This window comes from Natator depressus, chromosome 3 (assembly GCF_965152275.1).
Source record: "Natator depressus isolate rNatDep1 chromosome 3, rNatDep2.hap1, whole genome shotgun sequence".
Classification (NCBI taxonomy): Eukaryota; Metazoa; Chordata; order Testudines; family Cheloniidae; genus Natator; species Natator depressus.
In genome coordinates, this window is record NC_134236.1 from 98,592,379 (window position 1) to 98,608,530 (window position 16,152).

The window sequence follows — 16,152 nt, forward strand, 5'->3', positions numbered from 1 at the left end:
TAATTTCTTTACAAGCTGCGGGAAATCAAAGAGAATAGCATAATCACCAATTTAAACATAGCTGTGCTATTCCCTTCCAATTTCTCAGAGTTGAGATGCAAATTAAGACAAGACTAATTTGCTGCAGAAAGTCCGAATTTGCTGCAGAGAGAAGATACAGGACATAGAATGGTGTAGCAGAGAGAGGAGGAATGCAGGAAGGAACTGGAAGATACTTTTTTTTTCTTTTACATTCACAGTAGATAAAAATTGGGAGTTTTAGAAATAGACTTAAAATAATTTATCAGAAAGTTAAGCTACAATGGATGTGGAATGGAATACTCTACTTATCTCAACAGAGAAACCTGAACTAGTGGTCAGTTGAGCCGTCATGCCACAGCTCGCTCCAAAGCAAAGTCAAAGTACCATACACTGGCACAACAAGGAAAGGAGAGGTACTAGTGAGTGCTTTGAGTTCTCCAAATATATTGTCTTTGCAGATCAATACTGAAGCTGGCAAGACATAGGCATTTGCTAGCTGGTGAGTATCTCTGGGGCACTTCTACAGTCTTGCTACTGATTAATTTTGAGGGGCAAAAAGGAGCACTTTTCTGTGCTGGGAACTTGTCATCGAGTTTATAAGAATATAAGAACATAAGAATGGCCATACTGGGTCAGACCACAAGTCCATCCAGCCCAGTATCCTGTCTACTGACAGTGGCCAATGCCAGGTGCCCCACAGGGAGTGAACCTAACAGGTAATGATCTCTCTCCTGCCATCCATCTCCACCCTCTGACAAACAAAGGCTAGGGACACCATTCCTTACCCATCCTGGCTACCAGCCATTAATGGACTTAACCTCCATGAATTTTCCAGTTCTCTTTTAAACCCTGTTATAGTCCTAGCCTTCACAACCTCCTCAGGCAAGGAGTTCCACAGGTTGACTGCGCTGAGTGAAGAACTTCCTTTTGTTTTAAACCTCCTACCCAATAATTTCATTTGGTGGGAAATAACTGGCTAGGCAATAGTACTGCTGAAAATGATTTGGGGGTTATAGTGAATCACAAATTCAATATGACTCAACAATGAGATGCAGTTGTGAAAAAGGCTAAAATAATTCTGGGGTGTATTACCAGCAGTGTCATACATATGTGAGGCACGGGAAGTAAATGTCCTCCTTTACTCAGCACTGGTGAGGCCTCAGCTGGAGCACTGTTTCCAATTCTAGGTGACACACTTTAGGAAAAAGTGGACAAATTAGAAAGAGTCCAGAGGAGAGCAACAAAAATGATAAAAGGTTTAGAAAACCTGATCTATGAGGAAAGGTCAAAAAACTGGCATGTTTAGTCTTCAGAAAGAAGTCTGAGGGGGGACCTGATAAGAATCTTCCAATATGTTCAGGGCTGTTATAAATAGGATGGTGATCAACTGTTCTGCATGTCCACTGACAGTAGAACAAATAGTAAAGGGCGTAATCTGCAACAAGGGAAATTTAGGTTAGATATTAAGAAAAACTTTCTAACTTCAAGGATAGTTAAGCACTGGAACAGGCTTCCCAAGGGAGTCTGTGGAATCTGCATCACTGGAGGGTTTTAAGAACAAGATGGACAAATCCCTGGATGATCTTGGTTTACTTGGTCCTGCCTCAGTGCAGGGGGCTAGACTAATGACCTCTCAAGGTCCCTTCCAGCCCTTCATTTCTATGATTCCATGAAGAGTGTCACATGCCTTGCCCAGTTCATAATCATGCTAAGAGAACTTTTACTAACAGTAAAAAAAAAAAAAATTAGAAGGCACACACATCTCTTTTCCTAGAGCCATCTAAAGGTAGAGCCTCTCCTGCTAACTATTTCTGAGTCCACTGGCTGCAGCAGCTACAGAATTTCTTTTCCCCTTATTCCACCAGGGAACATGATAGAGGTTTATAAAATCTTGAGTAGCGTGGAAAAAGTGAAAAAGGAAGTGAACATAAGAAAGGCCATACTGGGTCCGACCAAAGGTCCATCTAGCCCAGTATCCTGTCTTCCGACAGTGGCCAAATCCAGGTGCCCCAGAAGGAATGAACAGAACAGGACAGGTTAACATCAAGTGATCCATCCCCTGTCGCCCATTCCCAGCTTCTGGCAAACAGAAGCTAGGGACACCATCACTGCCCATCCTGGCTTATTTACGTTATTTATTCCTTCACATAACATAAGAACTAGGGGTCACCCAATAAAATTAATAGGCAGCAGGTTTTAAACCAAACACAACGAAGCACTTCTTCATACAATGCACAGTCAACCTGTGGAACTCATTGCCAGGCGATGTTGTGAAGGCCAAGACTATAACAGGGTTCAAAAAAGAACTAGATAAATTCATGCAGGATAGGACCCATCAATGGCTATTAGCCAGGATGGGCAGGGATGCAACATCATGCTCTGAAGTGTCCCGAGCCTCTGTTTGCCAGAATCTAGGAGTGGACAACAGGGGATGGATCAAATTTGCAGATGATACTAAACTGGGAGGAGTGGTAGATACGCTGGAGGGGAGGGATAGGATACAGAAGGACCTAGACAGATTGGAGGATTGGGCCAAAAGAAATCTGATGAGGTTCAATAAGGATAAGTGCAGGGTCCTGCACTTAGGATGGAAGAATCCAATGCACCGCTACAGACTAGGGACCGAATGGCTAGGCAGCAGTTCTGCGGAAAAGGACCTAGGGGTGACAGTGGATGAGAAGCTGGATATGAGTCAACAGTGTGCCCTTGTTGCCAAGAAGGCCAATGGCATTTTGGGATGTATAAGTAGGGGCATAGCGAGCAGATCGAGGGATGTGATCGTTCCCCTCTATTCGACACTGGTGAGGCCTCATCTGGAGTACTGTGTCCAGTTTTGGGCCCCACACTACAAGAAGGATGTGGATAAATTGGAGAGAGTCCAGCGAAGGGCAACAAAAATGATTAGGGGTCTAGAGCACATGACTTATGAAGAGAGGCTGAGGGAGCTGGGATTGTTTAGTCTGCAGAAGAGAAGAATGAGGGGGGATTTGTTAGCTGCTTTCAACTACCTGAAAGGGGGTTCCAAAGAGGATGGCTCTAGACTGTTCTCAATGGTAGCAGATGACAGAACGAGGAGTAATGGTCTCAAGTTGCAATGGGGGAGGTTTAGATTGGATATTAGGAAAAACTTTTTCACTAAGAGGGTGGTGAAACACTGGAATGCGTTACCTAGGGAGGTGGTAGAATCTCCTTCCTTAGAGGTTTTTAAGGTCAGGCTTGACAAAGCCCTGGCTGGGATGATTTAACTGGGAATTGGTCCTGCTTCGAGCAGGGGGTTGGACTAGATGACCTTCTGGGGTCCCTTCCAACCCTGATATTCTATGATTCTATGATTCACTCTATGATTGCCTGTTCTGTTCATTCCCTCTGAAGCACCTGGTGTCGACCACTGTCGGAAGACAGGATACTAGGCTAGATGGACCACTGGTCTAACCCAGTATTGCCGTTATGTTCTTGTGTTATGTTCTTAACTAAAAATTTAAAGTTGTAAAGCCCAGTTTTCCTGCATGTCTGTTTTGAGTTTCTTGACCTTGATTTTAGGGGATGGGATAAGGTGTGCTATTTTAGCTTCTTTAGGCTGTTTATTGGTTTGGGCCTTTCACCCTAACTTTTTGCTATGGTTGCAAATATCTAGCTTGCAACAAACTGTAAAACCTGTGACAATAAAAGGTCAGTGAATGAAGTGTCTATGCAAAAGACACTGGTTTTAAAGCATGCTCCCTTGTGTTGCCTTTTCCAGCTAGGGTGACCAGACAGCAAATGTGAAAAATCAGGACGGGGGTGGGGGGTAATAAGAGTCTATGTAAGAAAAAGACCCAAAAATCAGGACTGTCCCTATAAAATCAGGACATCTGGTCACCCTATTTCCAGCAGACCATAGAGAAAAGGGCCAGAAAACTCAAGCGTCTCCTTTACAGAAAAGGCTGTATCCACCACTAAAATCAAATCCCTCTGTACAGGTTCCCCCCCACAGCATCTTTGTTTTTTGAATGTAAAGAGAAAAGAAAAAACTGACACTACTTTGAGGCAGGCAGACCCACTGTAAAGAAGATGACAGCTCTGTACATTGTAGCTTTGAGCGTCCATTATTTGTCATGGCACTGTTCCCAATACTCAAAAGCTAACATCACTATAGTGCAAAGAAATATGGAATTTGGCATTGAAAACATTGCATCAGTTTCTGCAAGTGCATCTCACTGACAGTAGGAAAGAGAGTGACAGATATTTAGGTCAATGATTCTCAAACTACTACTTTATCCAGCCAACCTTTCAAGGCTTAAGCATTTTCCCATCACCTTTTTCAAGAGAAGGCTGCTTTAAATAATAGTAGCAACCTGAGTTACTTCCAACGTAACACAAACACGCTTGAGTGGCAGTTGTGTACACTCAATTGAAAACAAAACGATGCTGACCCAACCATTTTGTAAGACTTAGAAGTATATTAAATCCAATTCCTCCTGAACTTTAGCACATACAAATTTAAATATATTACTGCTTCTTTATTCCCATTTTCTAATACCAAAACAAATTGTTACTTTTTTCAGTTGAAGATGATGTTTCCTGGAAAAGTAAGACTTTTTCCAACAAGTGTAAAAATCAAAATATAAACTAATATGTGATTGAAATTGCATTTATAACACATCTCCTATTTCATGGTTTCCCAAAGCCTGATCCTACTGTTTCTTCCTTGAGTACAGGAAAGTTTCTTGGGTCTCCTCTGTATTTTTACCAAGGCAGGGAGGATCGCTAAAAGGACTGCATTGAATAAGCCCTGGTCTACACTAGGACTTTAGGTCGAATTTAGCAGCATTAAATCGATGTAAACCTGCACCCGTCCACACGATGAAGCCCTTTATTTCAACTTAAAGGGCTCTTAAAATCGATTTCCTTACTCCACCCCTGACAAGTGGATTAGCGCTTAAATCGGCCTTGCCGGGTCGAATTTGGGGTACTGTGGACACAATTCGACGGTATTGGCCTCCGGGAGCTATCCCAGAGTGCTCCATTTTGACCGCTCTGGACAGCACTCTCAACTCAGATGCACTGGCCAGGTAGACAGGAAAAGAACCGCAAACTTTTGAATCTCATTTCCTGTTTGGCCAGCGTGGCAAGCTGCAGGTGACCATGCAGAGCTCATCAGCAGAGGTGACCATGATGGAGTCTCAGAATCGCAAAAGAGCTCCAGCATGGACCGAACGGGAGGTACGGGATCTGATCGCTGTATGGGGAGAGGAATCCGTGCTATCAGAACTCCGTTCCAGTTTTCGAAATGCCAAAACCTTTGTCAAGATCTCCCAGGGCATGAAGGACAGAGGCCATAACAGGGACCCGAAGCAGTGCCGCGTGAAACTGAAGGAGCTGAGGCAAGCCTACCAGAAAACCAGAGAGGCGAACGGCCGCTCCGGGTCAGAGCCCCAAACATGCCGCTTCTATGATGAGCTGCATGCCATTTTAGGGGGTTCAGCCACCACTACCCCAGCCGTGTTGTTTGACTCCTTCAATGGAGATGGAGGCAATATGGAAGCAGGTTTTGGGGACAAAGAAGATGATGATGATGACGAGGTTGTAGATAGCTCACAGCAAGCAAGCGGAGAAACCGGTTTTCCCGACAGCCAGGAACTGTTTCTCACCCTGGACCTGGAGCCAGTACCCCCTGAACCCACCCAAGGCTGCCTCCTGGACCCAGCAGGCGGAGAAGGGACCTCCGGTGAGTGTACCTTTTAAAATACTATACATGGTTTAAAAGCAAGCATGTCAAAGGATTACTTTGCCCTGGCATTCACGGCTCTCCTGGATATACTCCCAAAGCCTTTGCAAAAGTTTTCTGGGGAGGGCAGACTTATTGCGTCCTTCATGGTAGGACACTTTACCACTCCAGGCCAGTAACACGTACTCGGGAATCATTGTACAACAAAGCATTGCAGTGTATGTTTGCTGGCGTTCAAGCAACATCCGTTCGTGTGTTATCCTCAGGAGAGTGAGATATAATCCATGGTCACCTGGTTGAAATAGGGTGCTTTTCTTCAGGGGACACTCAGAGGAGCCCATTCCTGCTGGGCTGTTTGCCTGCGGCTGAACAGAAATGTTCCCCGCTGTTAGCCACAGGGAGGGGGGAGGGTTGAGGGGGTAGCCACGCGGTGGGGGGAGGCAAAATGCGACCTTGTAACGAAAGCACATGTGCTATGTATGTAATGTTAACAGCAAGGTTTACCCTGAAAGAGTGTAGCCAGTGTTTTATAAAATGTGTCTTTTTAAATACCGCTGTCCCTTTTCTTTTCTCCACCAGCTGCATGTGTTTCAATGATCACAGGATCTTCTCCTTCCCAGAGGCTAGTGAAGATTAGAAAGAAAAAAAACGCACTCGAGATGAAATGTTCTCCGAGCTCATGCTGTCCTCCCACACTGACAGAGCACAGACGAATGCGTGGAGGCAAATAATGTCAGACTGCAGGAAAGCACAAAATGACCAGGAGGAGAGGTGGCGGGCTGAAGAGAGTAAGTGGCGGGCTGAAGAGAGGGCTGAAGCTCGAATGTGGCGACAGCGTGATGAGAGGAGGCAGGATTCAATGCTGAGGCTGCTGGAGGACCAAACCAGTATGCTCCAGTGTATGGTTGAGCTGCAGCAAAGGCAGCTGGAGCACAGACTGCCACTACAGCCCCTGTGTATCCAACCGCCCTCCTCCCCAAGTTCCATAGCCTCCACACCCAGACGCCCAAGAACGCGGTGGGGCGGCCACCGGCCAACCAGCCACTCCACCACAGAGGATTGCCCAAAAAAAAGAAGGCTGTCATTCAATAAATTTTAAAGTTGTAAACTTTTAAAGTGCTGTGTGGCATTTTCCTTCCCTCCTCCACCACCCCTCCTGGGCTACCTTGGTAGTCATCCCCCTATTTGTGTGATGAATGAATAAAGAATGCATGAATGTGAAGCAACAATGACTTTACTGCCTCTGCAAGAGGTGATCAAAGGGAGGAGGGGAGGGTGGTTAGCTTACAAGGAAGTAGAGTGAACCAAGGGGCGGGGGGTTTCATCAAGGAGAAACAAACAGAACTTTCACACCGTAGCCTGGCCAGTCATGAAACTGGTTTTCAAAGCCTCTCTGATGCGTACCGCACCCTCCTGTGCTCTTCTAACCGCCCTGGTGTCTGGCTGCGCGTAACCAGCAGCCAGGCGATTTGCCTCAACCTCCCACCCCGCCATAAACGTCTCCCCCTTACTCTCACAGATATTGTGGAGCACACAGCAAGCAGTAATGACAGTGGGAATATTGGTTTCGCTGAGGTCTAACCGAGTCAGTAAACTGCGCCAGCGCGCCTTTAAACGTCCAAATGCACATTCTACCACCATTCTGCACTTGCTCAGCCTGTAGTTGAACAGCTCCTGACTGCTGTCCAGGCTGCCTGTGTACGGCTTCATGAGCCATGGCATTAAGGGGTAGGCTGGGTCCCCAAGGATACATATAGGCATTTCAACATCCCCAATGGTTATTTTCTGGTCTGGGAATAAAGTCCCTTCTTGAAGCTTTTGAAACAGACCAGAGTTCCTGAAGATGCGAGCGTCATGTACCTTTCCCGGCCATCCCACGTTGATGTTGGTGAAACGTCCCTTGTGATCCACCAGAGCTTGCAGCACTATTGAAAAGTACCCCTTGCGGTTTATGTACTCGCCGGCTTGGTGCTCCGGTGCCAAGATAGGGATATGGGTTCCGTCTATGGCCCCACCACAGTTAGGGAATCCCATTGCAGCAAAGCCATCCACTATGACCTGCACATTTCCCAAGGTCACTACCCTTGATATCAGCAGATCTTTGATTGCGTGGGCTACTTGCATCACAGCAGCCCCCACAGTAGATTTGCCCACTCCAAATTGATTCCCAACTGACCGGTAGCTGTCTGGCGTTGCAAGCTTCCACAGGGCTATCGCCACTCGCTTCTCAACTGTGAGGGCTGCTCTCATCTTGGTATTCTTGCACCTCAGGGCAGGGGAAAGCAAGTCACAAAGTTCCATGAAAGTGCCCTTACGCATGCGAAAGTTTCGCAGCCACTGGGAATCGTCCCAGACCTGCAACACTATGCGGTCCCACCAGTCTGTACTTGTTTCCCGAGCCCAGAATCGGCGTTCCACAGCATGAACCTGCCCCATTAGCACCATTATGCATGCATTGGCAGGGCCCATGCTTTCAGAGAAATCTGTGTCCATGTCCTGATCACTCACGTGACCGCGCTGACGTCGCCTCCTCGCCCGGTAGCGCTTTGCCAGGTTCTGGTGCTGCATATACTGCTGGATAATGCGTGTGGTGTTTAATGTGCTCCTAATTGACAAAGTGAGCTGAGCGGACTCCATGCTTGCCTTGGTATGGCGTCCGCACAGAAAAAAGGCGCGGAATGATTGTCTGCCGTTGCTCTGACGGAGGGAGGGGCGACTGACGACACGGCTTACAGGGTTGGCTTCAGGAGGCTAAAATCCACAAAGGGGGTGGCTTTACATCAAGGAGTAGTTCAGGCAGGACTTCACGGAGGGTTCCAATAAGAAATGGTGCACCTAAGTTATTGTTCTTATTGGAACAAGAAGGTTAGCCTGGCCTCTGATTGATACATGGCTAGATCTACCTCACAGCACCTTCTCTGTGAGTGACTGCAGTGTGACCTAGAGGAATGAGTCCCCTAGACAGGGGAGGAGGCAAATGATTACAAAACAAATCTGGTCTATTTCTTGTTTTGATCCACTCCATCTATCTTTTACATCTTTGGCTGGCAGCAGACGGTGCAGAAGGACTGCAAGCCATCCACATCTCATGGCTGCTCGGCAGAAGATGGTACAGTACGACTGCTAGCCATCCTCATCTCTTGCCTGCCTGGCAGAAGATGGCACAGTACGATTGCTAGCCATCGTCATCTCATGGCTGCTCGGCAGAAGACGGTGCAATACGACTGCTAGCAATCCGTATTGCCTGCCTGCTCACCATTAGACAGTTCAATACGACTGACTGCAGGACTAAAGAGAATGACCTGGTCAAGTCACTAAAAATTTAGTCCCTGCGCCCATGTCTGCGCAGGCGCTCCTGATCGACCTCACACAGGCGACCAGGAGTACCTCGGACATGACGAGGACGGCTACCAGTCGTATTGTACCGTCTGCTGCCACAAGGCAATGGGTTGCTGCTACTGTGTAGCAATGCCGTGCCGCGTCTGCCAGCACCCAGGAGACATACGGTGACGGTTACCTGAGTGGGCTCCATGCTTGCGGTGGTATGGCGTCCGCACAGGTAACTCAGGAAAAAAGGCGCGAAACAATTGTCTGCCCTTGCTTTCACGGAGGGAGGGAGGGAAGGGGGGGACTGACGATATGTACCCAGAACCACCCGCGACAATGTTTCAGCCCCATCAGGCATTGGGATCTCAACCCAGAATTCCAATGGGCAGCGGAGACTGCGGGAACTGTGGGATAGCTACCCACAGTGCAACGCTCCGGAAGTCGACTCTAGCCTCGGTACTGTGGAAGCACTCCGCCGAGTTAATGCACTTAATGCACTTCTGTGGGGACACACACACTCGAATATATAAAACCGATTTCTAAAAAACCGACTTCTATAAATTCGACCTTATTCCGTAGTGTAGACATACCTTAAGTAATACATTTTGGAAACTTCCTAAACATAGGACTGAGTCACCTATCATTATAAATATCTTGGCCGAGTTTCCCCTTTGCAATTAGCTAATGGACAAAACAAGTCTACTTATTACATAATTCCATGGCTAATGTGACCATACATCTGATTTTTCAATCTAGATCTGTTCTAGGAGCCTTTTTCGGGATAACTGACATTCTTTAATTAATGAAAACATTTCTGTCAATGTCTGTTCGAGATGTATTGCTAGACAGGTAGAATTTGTTCTGTGTTTACAAGGAACAGTCATGCCGTACATCACAACAGATGTAGTCCAGACAGGGAGCCCAGCCCTTACTGAGAAACAGCAGCATACAGCACCCAAACGACAACTCCCAATAAGGCATCGAGACAGTTCAGATAGGCGCAGATTAATGAATTGACCTGAAATGAAAGGCTTCAGTTGAGTTCACCAAACCAACATTTTGATCCAGGTCAACCCAACACTAAACAAAACATTTTGGGTTTGTTTCTGATGGAAAAAAACCAAACAAAAAAACCTAGAAGTGAATCATTCTCGGCTGGTTTGGGGCTCAGGAGGAGGACCAGAGCCCTGGCTCTGGGCTCCCCTCCCCGCAAAATGAAGTTGGCTGAAAGTCACTGATTTCTGTGCTAACAAGTTCTGCCCTGTGCTGTGTTCCTGTCGACTAATAAAGCGTCTGTTTTATCGGCTGGCTGAGAGTCGCTGCTGATTACGGAGTTGGGGTGCAGGGCCTTTTGGCTTCCCCAGGAGCCACGCCAGGGCGGACTCGCTGTGGGAAGCACACGGTGTGGAAGGGGATGCTGAATGCTCCGAGGTCAGACCCAGGAAGGTCAAAGCTGTGTAAGCTTCTTGCCCAATTTTTCAGAAACTGCACTTTCCATCAAACTCCAGATTAGCTCTAAAAATAGTTGTGTATTGCAAAAGCGTTCCGACAGATAACTAGAAGTCTCTGGCTCTGACAAGTAACCAGAAGGAGACAATTTCCAAGGCACAAGCCACTGACTGAGAATCAGCCATCAGATATAGAGAATTCAAACTTACCACTGACAGCAAGAGATTCCTAGATACTCTTAACTACTGTGGTGGGAGAGAGAGAGAAATAACTATATCACCCCACCCTCAGCCACTCAATGCTAATTCATTATTGCATCTTACTCAAAAATGGCCAGTGCAGAGAACTGAGCACAGATATTGTGTGCATGTACCACTCAGGAAACAGATACTTTTTGCAACAATTGGAGATTCTGCGTGGTCCTTACAAGACAGTAGGAATCCTGGCAATGACAAATGTGTGGATGATCACTGAAAGGTCTTCAGTGGAGAAGATGATCTGAGATCTCTTGGACAGCAATGGATACAACAGGACCCTAGGCTGTGTATACACTCACTTAGGATGAGGCAGATACTATCTTCTCCCATTCATTTAAATGGTTTAAAACCTTATTAAGCATTTATGCTTTTAAAATTCTAAATGCAGAAGTGCTTAACTGGCTTTGCCAGAATTCTTTAGTCTTTCCTACAGAGCACTGACTCAATGTTGTGAATGAGACAGGGCTGTAAAAACCTTCAACACAGAAAAATATTTTGAAAAAACTTCTAGTTATTAAAAGTATCAGTGTGTCAGCACTGTGATTTTTAAACCACTCTCTGCCAAAACAAAACAGATTTTCATCAGGCTTCATCTTATCCAAAGATTTTTTTTTTTTTTTTAAACTCCATGCATTAACTGGTAAGTATTAGAACTATTCTAAAAAGACTGAAATGTTTGTTTGTTTTTGGAAGGAGGAAGGTTGTCTGTGTGTGAGGAGGTTTTTTGTTCTTTTTTGGGGTTGTTGTTTTTTAATGAATTATGTCAGAAGTATTTTCTTTGCACATGGTTTCTTCTTCAAAACAAGCAAAATCCTATTTGCTCAAGTTTCCAAAACCAAAACAAATTATACATTCCCCTCACATGGAAAAAAGGCTGGAAGAATTTCAGTCCAAAAGGTGAAAACTAGACAAAAGTTATAAGCAACTGGGAAAAAAAAACTTTCTGAATGGAAATGTTTAAACCTTAACTCTAGTTGTTGTCACCATACATACATTTATCTATACACACAGATGCACAATTTTACATGGATTGCCTAACTCTAGAAGTTAAAACTAGACTGTTCCAAAACATTCTTAATAGAAAGACTGTGCACCCAAACCGGACAAATACTGAAATAAATTTACGAAATGTAATGCATTCATTCACTATTTTTCTCTGCAGAAAGCACTTATTCTTCATGAACAAATAACTAATTTTAGCTGAAAGCAACCATTTTTCAACATGTCTTTAGAGACCAAAAACAACTTGAGAGATAATTTTAAACTAGTTAAACAATTTTTCACTTGTTTACCACATTAACAAAAATCCCACCTATTCTAAAAAATAATTTTGAATTTATTCTGATACTAAATAGAATTTAGACCCTCAATTGGTACATAGGAAGTATAGCATAAGAGACAGCATTTGCATTTAGAGTATCTTTAAGGCACTATCAACTAATCCAACTGGAAAAATATTAAAACAGGCTAAGAAACACATACTCATTTCCATAACCTTAAGACACTGAAACTGATAACAGAAATTAAATTACTTATTCTCTTGATGACAGCTATGGGACTCAACAGTAAATGAGAATGCTAAAACTCCTCATCAGGCTCAAAGGGTTAAAGAAAAACTCACAATTCCTAATTACGCCTATATGCAAATAGCAGATTACGGTTTTTTGAGTGGGTCTCTTGGGAAGTTATGGAAAGAAGATTAAACCCTGTATATTTCTCAAGAATCTTCTGAAAGTATTTGAGATTTATAAAATGATTCACTTAGCCCTTGCTAGTAATGGCAAACAGATCAGCTTCTCCCACAAATCACCTGATACATTTTGAACACCCCCCCCACAGATTATTTGTTCCCCCCTTCAGAGCTCCGTATACAATAACCAACTGAAGAATCCCCTGTAACTGAGACCAGACAATGCTGTTCGTTTTTGTCTGTGTAACCCACTAAACTTTGATTATACAAGTAACCGTAGTAATTTCATTTTACTGCACGAATAGTGAGTGGGTTCAGTTCGACAGCGGAGCTCTCACCTGTGAGAAACACCACATGCTAAATATGCATATTTGGACAGTTGTGGATGCCCATACCCTGAATTGTTCTAGTTTGGAATAAAGACCACCACAATATAGTGGAGCTACCCAAAAAATCTTTAAGCTTGTAAAATGACAATTTGAGGGTTAACTAAGGCTCCCCATAAATATAAGCACAATCTTATCGTATAAGCACAAACTGAGCAAACTGAAGAGTTTAGTGCCCTTCCCACCACCACTTCTTTTTTTTTCTTAACACTTGGGAGTGCAAATGGCCCCACCCTTGGAGATACCCCACTGAGAATGCTTCAAGGGTTCCTGAACCTTTTTCCCCCTGCTAGTCCCAAACTGGAGACAGTAGATAGCTGCTGCACTGTTTTGGCAATCAATCAAATAATAATCTATTATTTAAAGGAACAGTGACAGAAGCTTAGGTTACATTCTCCCCTACCGAACCACTGTCATCCCTGATGTTCCTATAAAATGTCCACCAACCAGGTGAGTTCCAACCATGTCAGCTAATATTCTAAATATTGTAAAGCTAACGAACCCATTATTTGTACCCCCCATTGTATCATAGGTAGGGCGCATGAGAGGCTATGCACATAATCCTGAAATTTCACTGGCATATGTGAACCTGCAGAGCAAATTCTCAGCTACAACTTTCTTAGCTGATGAGAGTTCTGCATCTGCTTCTTTTACTTGAAATGCAACAGAAACATCAGACAATTCTTCACTCGGTATATAGGGTAAAGTAGTATCTTGATTTTACAAAGGGAACTCTACAAATACATCTGGGCAGTCATTCCCTTGCTCATATGGTACAGCATCATAAGTCCATTAATACTGTGCTTTCAGCATCTGGTTACCAAGCATCAACTGCATATGTAAAAGCAGAATATTCAGGAGTAAATTCTGATGCTTCAGGTTTCCATCCAAAAGTTTTTTCAGATTCTTCTACTCCTAAGAGATTTTCTCTGTGAGAGTTGCACCAGCTGACTCCCGATAAATTACTTTCAGAACTGTTGTCATGTTGAAGCTCATCTTTTTCTGTAATTGAAGTAAAACCATATGGCCTCAATAAATCATGATGTTGTATTCTTTCAGGTGCAATACTATCTTCTGATTTCACAAAGTAAACACGAAGGTCATCCTGCAGTTGTTGGATCACAAACTTGTATCTGGAGATCCCATCTGTCCAGTAATTTACATTCCCTCTTAAATAGAGATTGTGAATGAGGACCTTATCACCTTCAGATTCGCGAAATCATAACTTTTGTGCCCCTTCTCCCCTTGTTAGCTTTCTGACTTTTCTCGCCAACTCACTGACATCCTTCAGTTTTCTCTTAAGATCTTTCACATACTGTTGATGAGTTATTTCAGATTTGCCTTGTAGCTTAATTCCAAAACACAAGTCAATTGGCAATAATGGCTGTCTGCCAAACATTAAGAAATATGGAGTCTCTCCAGTTCTGTCATTTCTGGTATAATTGTAAGCATGAATCAATGGTTTGACGTACTTTCTCCACTGAGGTGTTTTTTTTTAAATTCTCTAACTACCCTAACAGGCTCGACAGCATTCTATTGAATTGCTCTACGAAATTTCTTCATAGATGATAAGGCAGGCTGCGAGTTTCTCATGGAGGTCACAGATTCTGCGACTTTCCGTGACCTCCATGACTGATGCAGCAGCCGGTGCACCTGGCTCAGGGGCAGCTCAGACAGCCCCTGCACCAGTTGCACGGGCTGCTGCTGGGGCAGTCTCGGGCCACCATGCCCCGCCCCGCCACAGCAGAGTTTGGGTGTGGGAAGGGTTTGGGGCACGGGCTGGGCTGAGGCGGGCTCTGAGTGGCCCTTACCTGGGGGGGCTCCCCGGAAGCAGCGACATCCCCCTCGCTCAGGTCCTAGGAGGAGACATGGCCAGGCAGCTCTGTGCACTGCCTTTACCTGCAGGCACCGCCCCTGAAGCTCCCACTGGCCGCAGTACCCAGTCAATGGGAGCTGTGAAGCCGGACACGCCTCTGTCTAGCAGCTGAATGAGGGGGATGTCGCCGCTTCCAGGGAGCACCCCAGGTAAGCACTGCTTAGAGCCCGCCTCACCCCATCCCATGCCCCAACCTCCTGCCCCCTCCCACACCCAAACTCTGTTGCTGCGAGGGGGGGAGGGGGAAAGAGGCTGTGAATTTTTGTTTACTGCCTGTGACCTGTCCGTGACTTTTACTAAAAATATCCGTGACTAAAACGTAGCCTTAGTGATAAGGCATAGTTCTTCATTTAACCCATTGTAGGGTGCATAGCTCAGATATCCGCTCCAATTCAAAGTCTGCTCTTTGATCACTATGTAACCTTTTTGGAAAACCATACTGACAGAGGAAGTTTCCTTGTAAAGCAGCAGCAAGTGTTTTGGCTGTCTGATCTTTAGTAGGATAGGCATACCCAGTAAAATAATCAAACACCACCAAAATGTTCCTTGTATCACCGTCACCAGATTCTAATACTAAGAAATCTCTGCATATTAGCGCCTGTGGTGAATAAATCTTAATATTTACTAAAGGTGCTGCCTTTTCTGTGCAAGCTTTTTCTTCTGATGCACCTCTCATAGGTTCTCCATTTTCCATGGACATCAACTGCAATTCTAGGTCAACAGAAGCAGTCTATGGCTAATGCCAAAGTTTGCTCTCTGCCCATATGCTCAGCTTCATCCTAGATACCTTGTAGCACGATACCAACGAGAACGTGGGAGCAATAACTTAATAATGATTTCTCTTCACCTAATTCTTCAATACAGCACCTCTTCATCTAAGTCAAGTGTTTCTTAACCAGGGGTGCATGTACTCTTGGGGGTACACTGTTTTTTTCCAGGGAGTATATCAACTCATCTAGGTATTTGCCTACTTTTACAACAGGCTAAATAAAAACCATTAACAAAGTCAGTACTAAAATTTTATACAGACAATGACTTGTTTAAAATGCTCTATATATGAAATGTAAGTAGTATAATATTCCAATTGATTTATTTTATAATTATATGATAAAAATGAGAAAGTAAGCAGTTTTTCAGTAATGGTTTTCTGTGACACTGCTGTATGTGTCTGTCCAATTTTGTAAGAAAGTAGATTTTAAGTGAGGTGTAACTTGGTACACAAGCAAATCAGACTTCTGATGGGGTACAATAATGTGGAAAGGTTCAGAGCCACTGATCTAAGTGAAGTTGATTCCACTTTCTTAGCAAATATAACTCAGGACATTCCTGTCCCTCGTAAGCCTTTTACCTTCTTACATCATTTGAATTATTCTTGCTAATGACTTATCTTTCTCCGCCTCCGCCTCCTCCCCTGAGTGCACCGCCACGGCGGCTGCTCC

The 16,152-nt window shown here is 44.6% G+C and overlaps 2 protein-coding genes across 4 annotated transcripts in view; one reads left to right on the forward strand and one right to left on the reverse strand.

Annotated features, from left to right (window-relative positions):
* The window catches only part of PTPRK (protein tyrosine phosphatase receptor type K), a 576,923-nt gene that overhangs the window by 382,385 nt on the left and 178,386 nt on the right, over window positions 1-16,152 (reverse strand). The gene's annotated exons all lie outside the window — the stretch shown is intronic.
* LOC141983987 (myb/SANT-like DNA-binding domain-containing protein 2) lies at window positions 4,807-6,781 on the forward strand. Its single transcript, XM_074946939.1, has 2 exons — window positions 4,807-5,728; window positions 6,308-6,781. The coding sequence occupies exons 1-2, from the start codon at window positions 5,146-5,148 to the stop codon at window positions 6,457-6,459; spliced, it is 735 nt and encodes a 244-aa protein (XP_074803040.1). The 5' UTR covers window positions 4,807-5,145; the 3' UTR covers window positions 6,460-6,781.

Bases quoted from the DNA above. Each gene is read 5' to 3' on its own strand.
- LOC141983987 (XM_074946939.1), top strand. From the start codon at position 5,146: ATGCAGAGCTCATCAGCAGAGGTGACCATGATGGAGTCTCAGAATCGC. The intron at 5,729-6,307 runs GTGAGTGTACCT...TTTCTCCACCAG, and splicing joins AGGCGGAGAAGGGACCTCCG to CTGCATGTGTTTCAATGATC.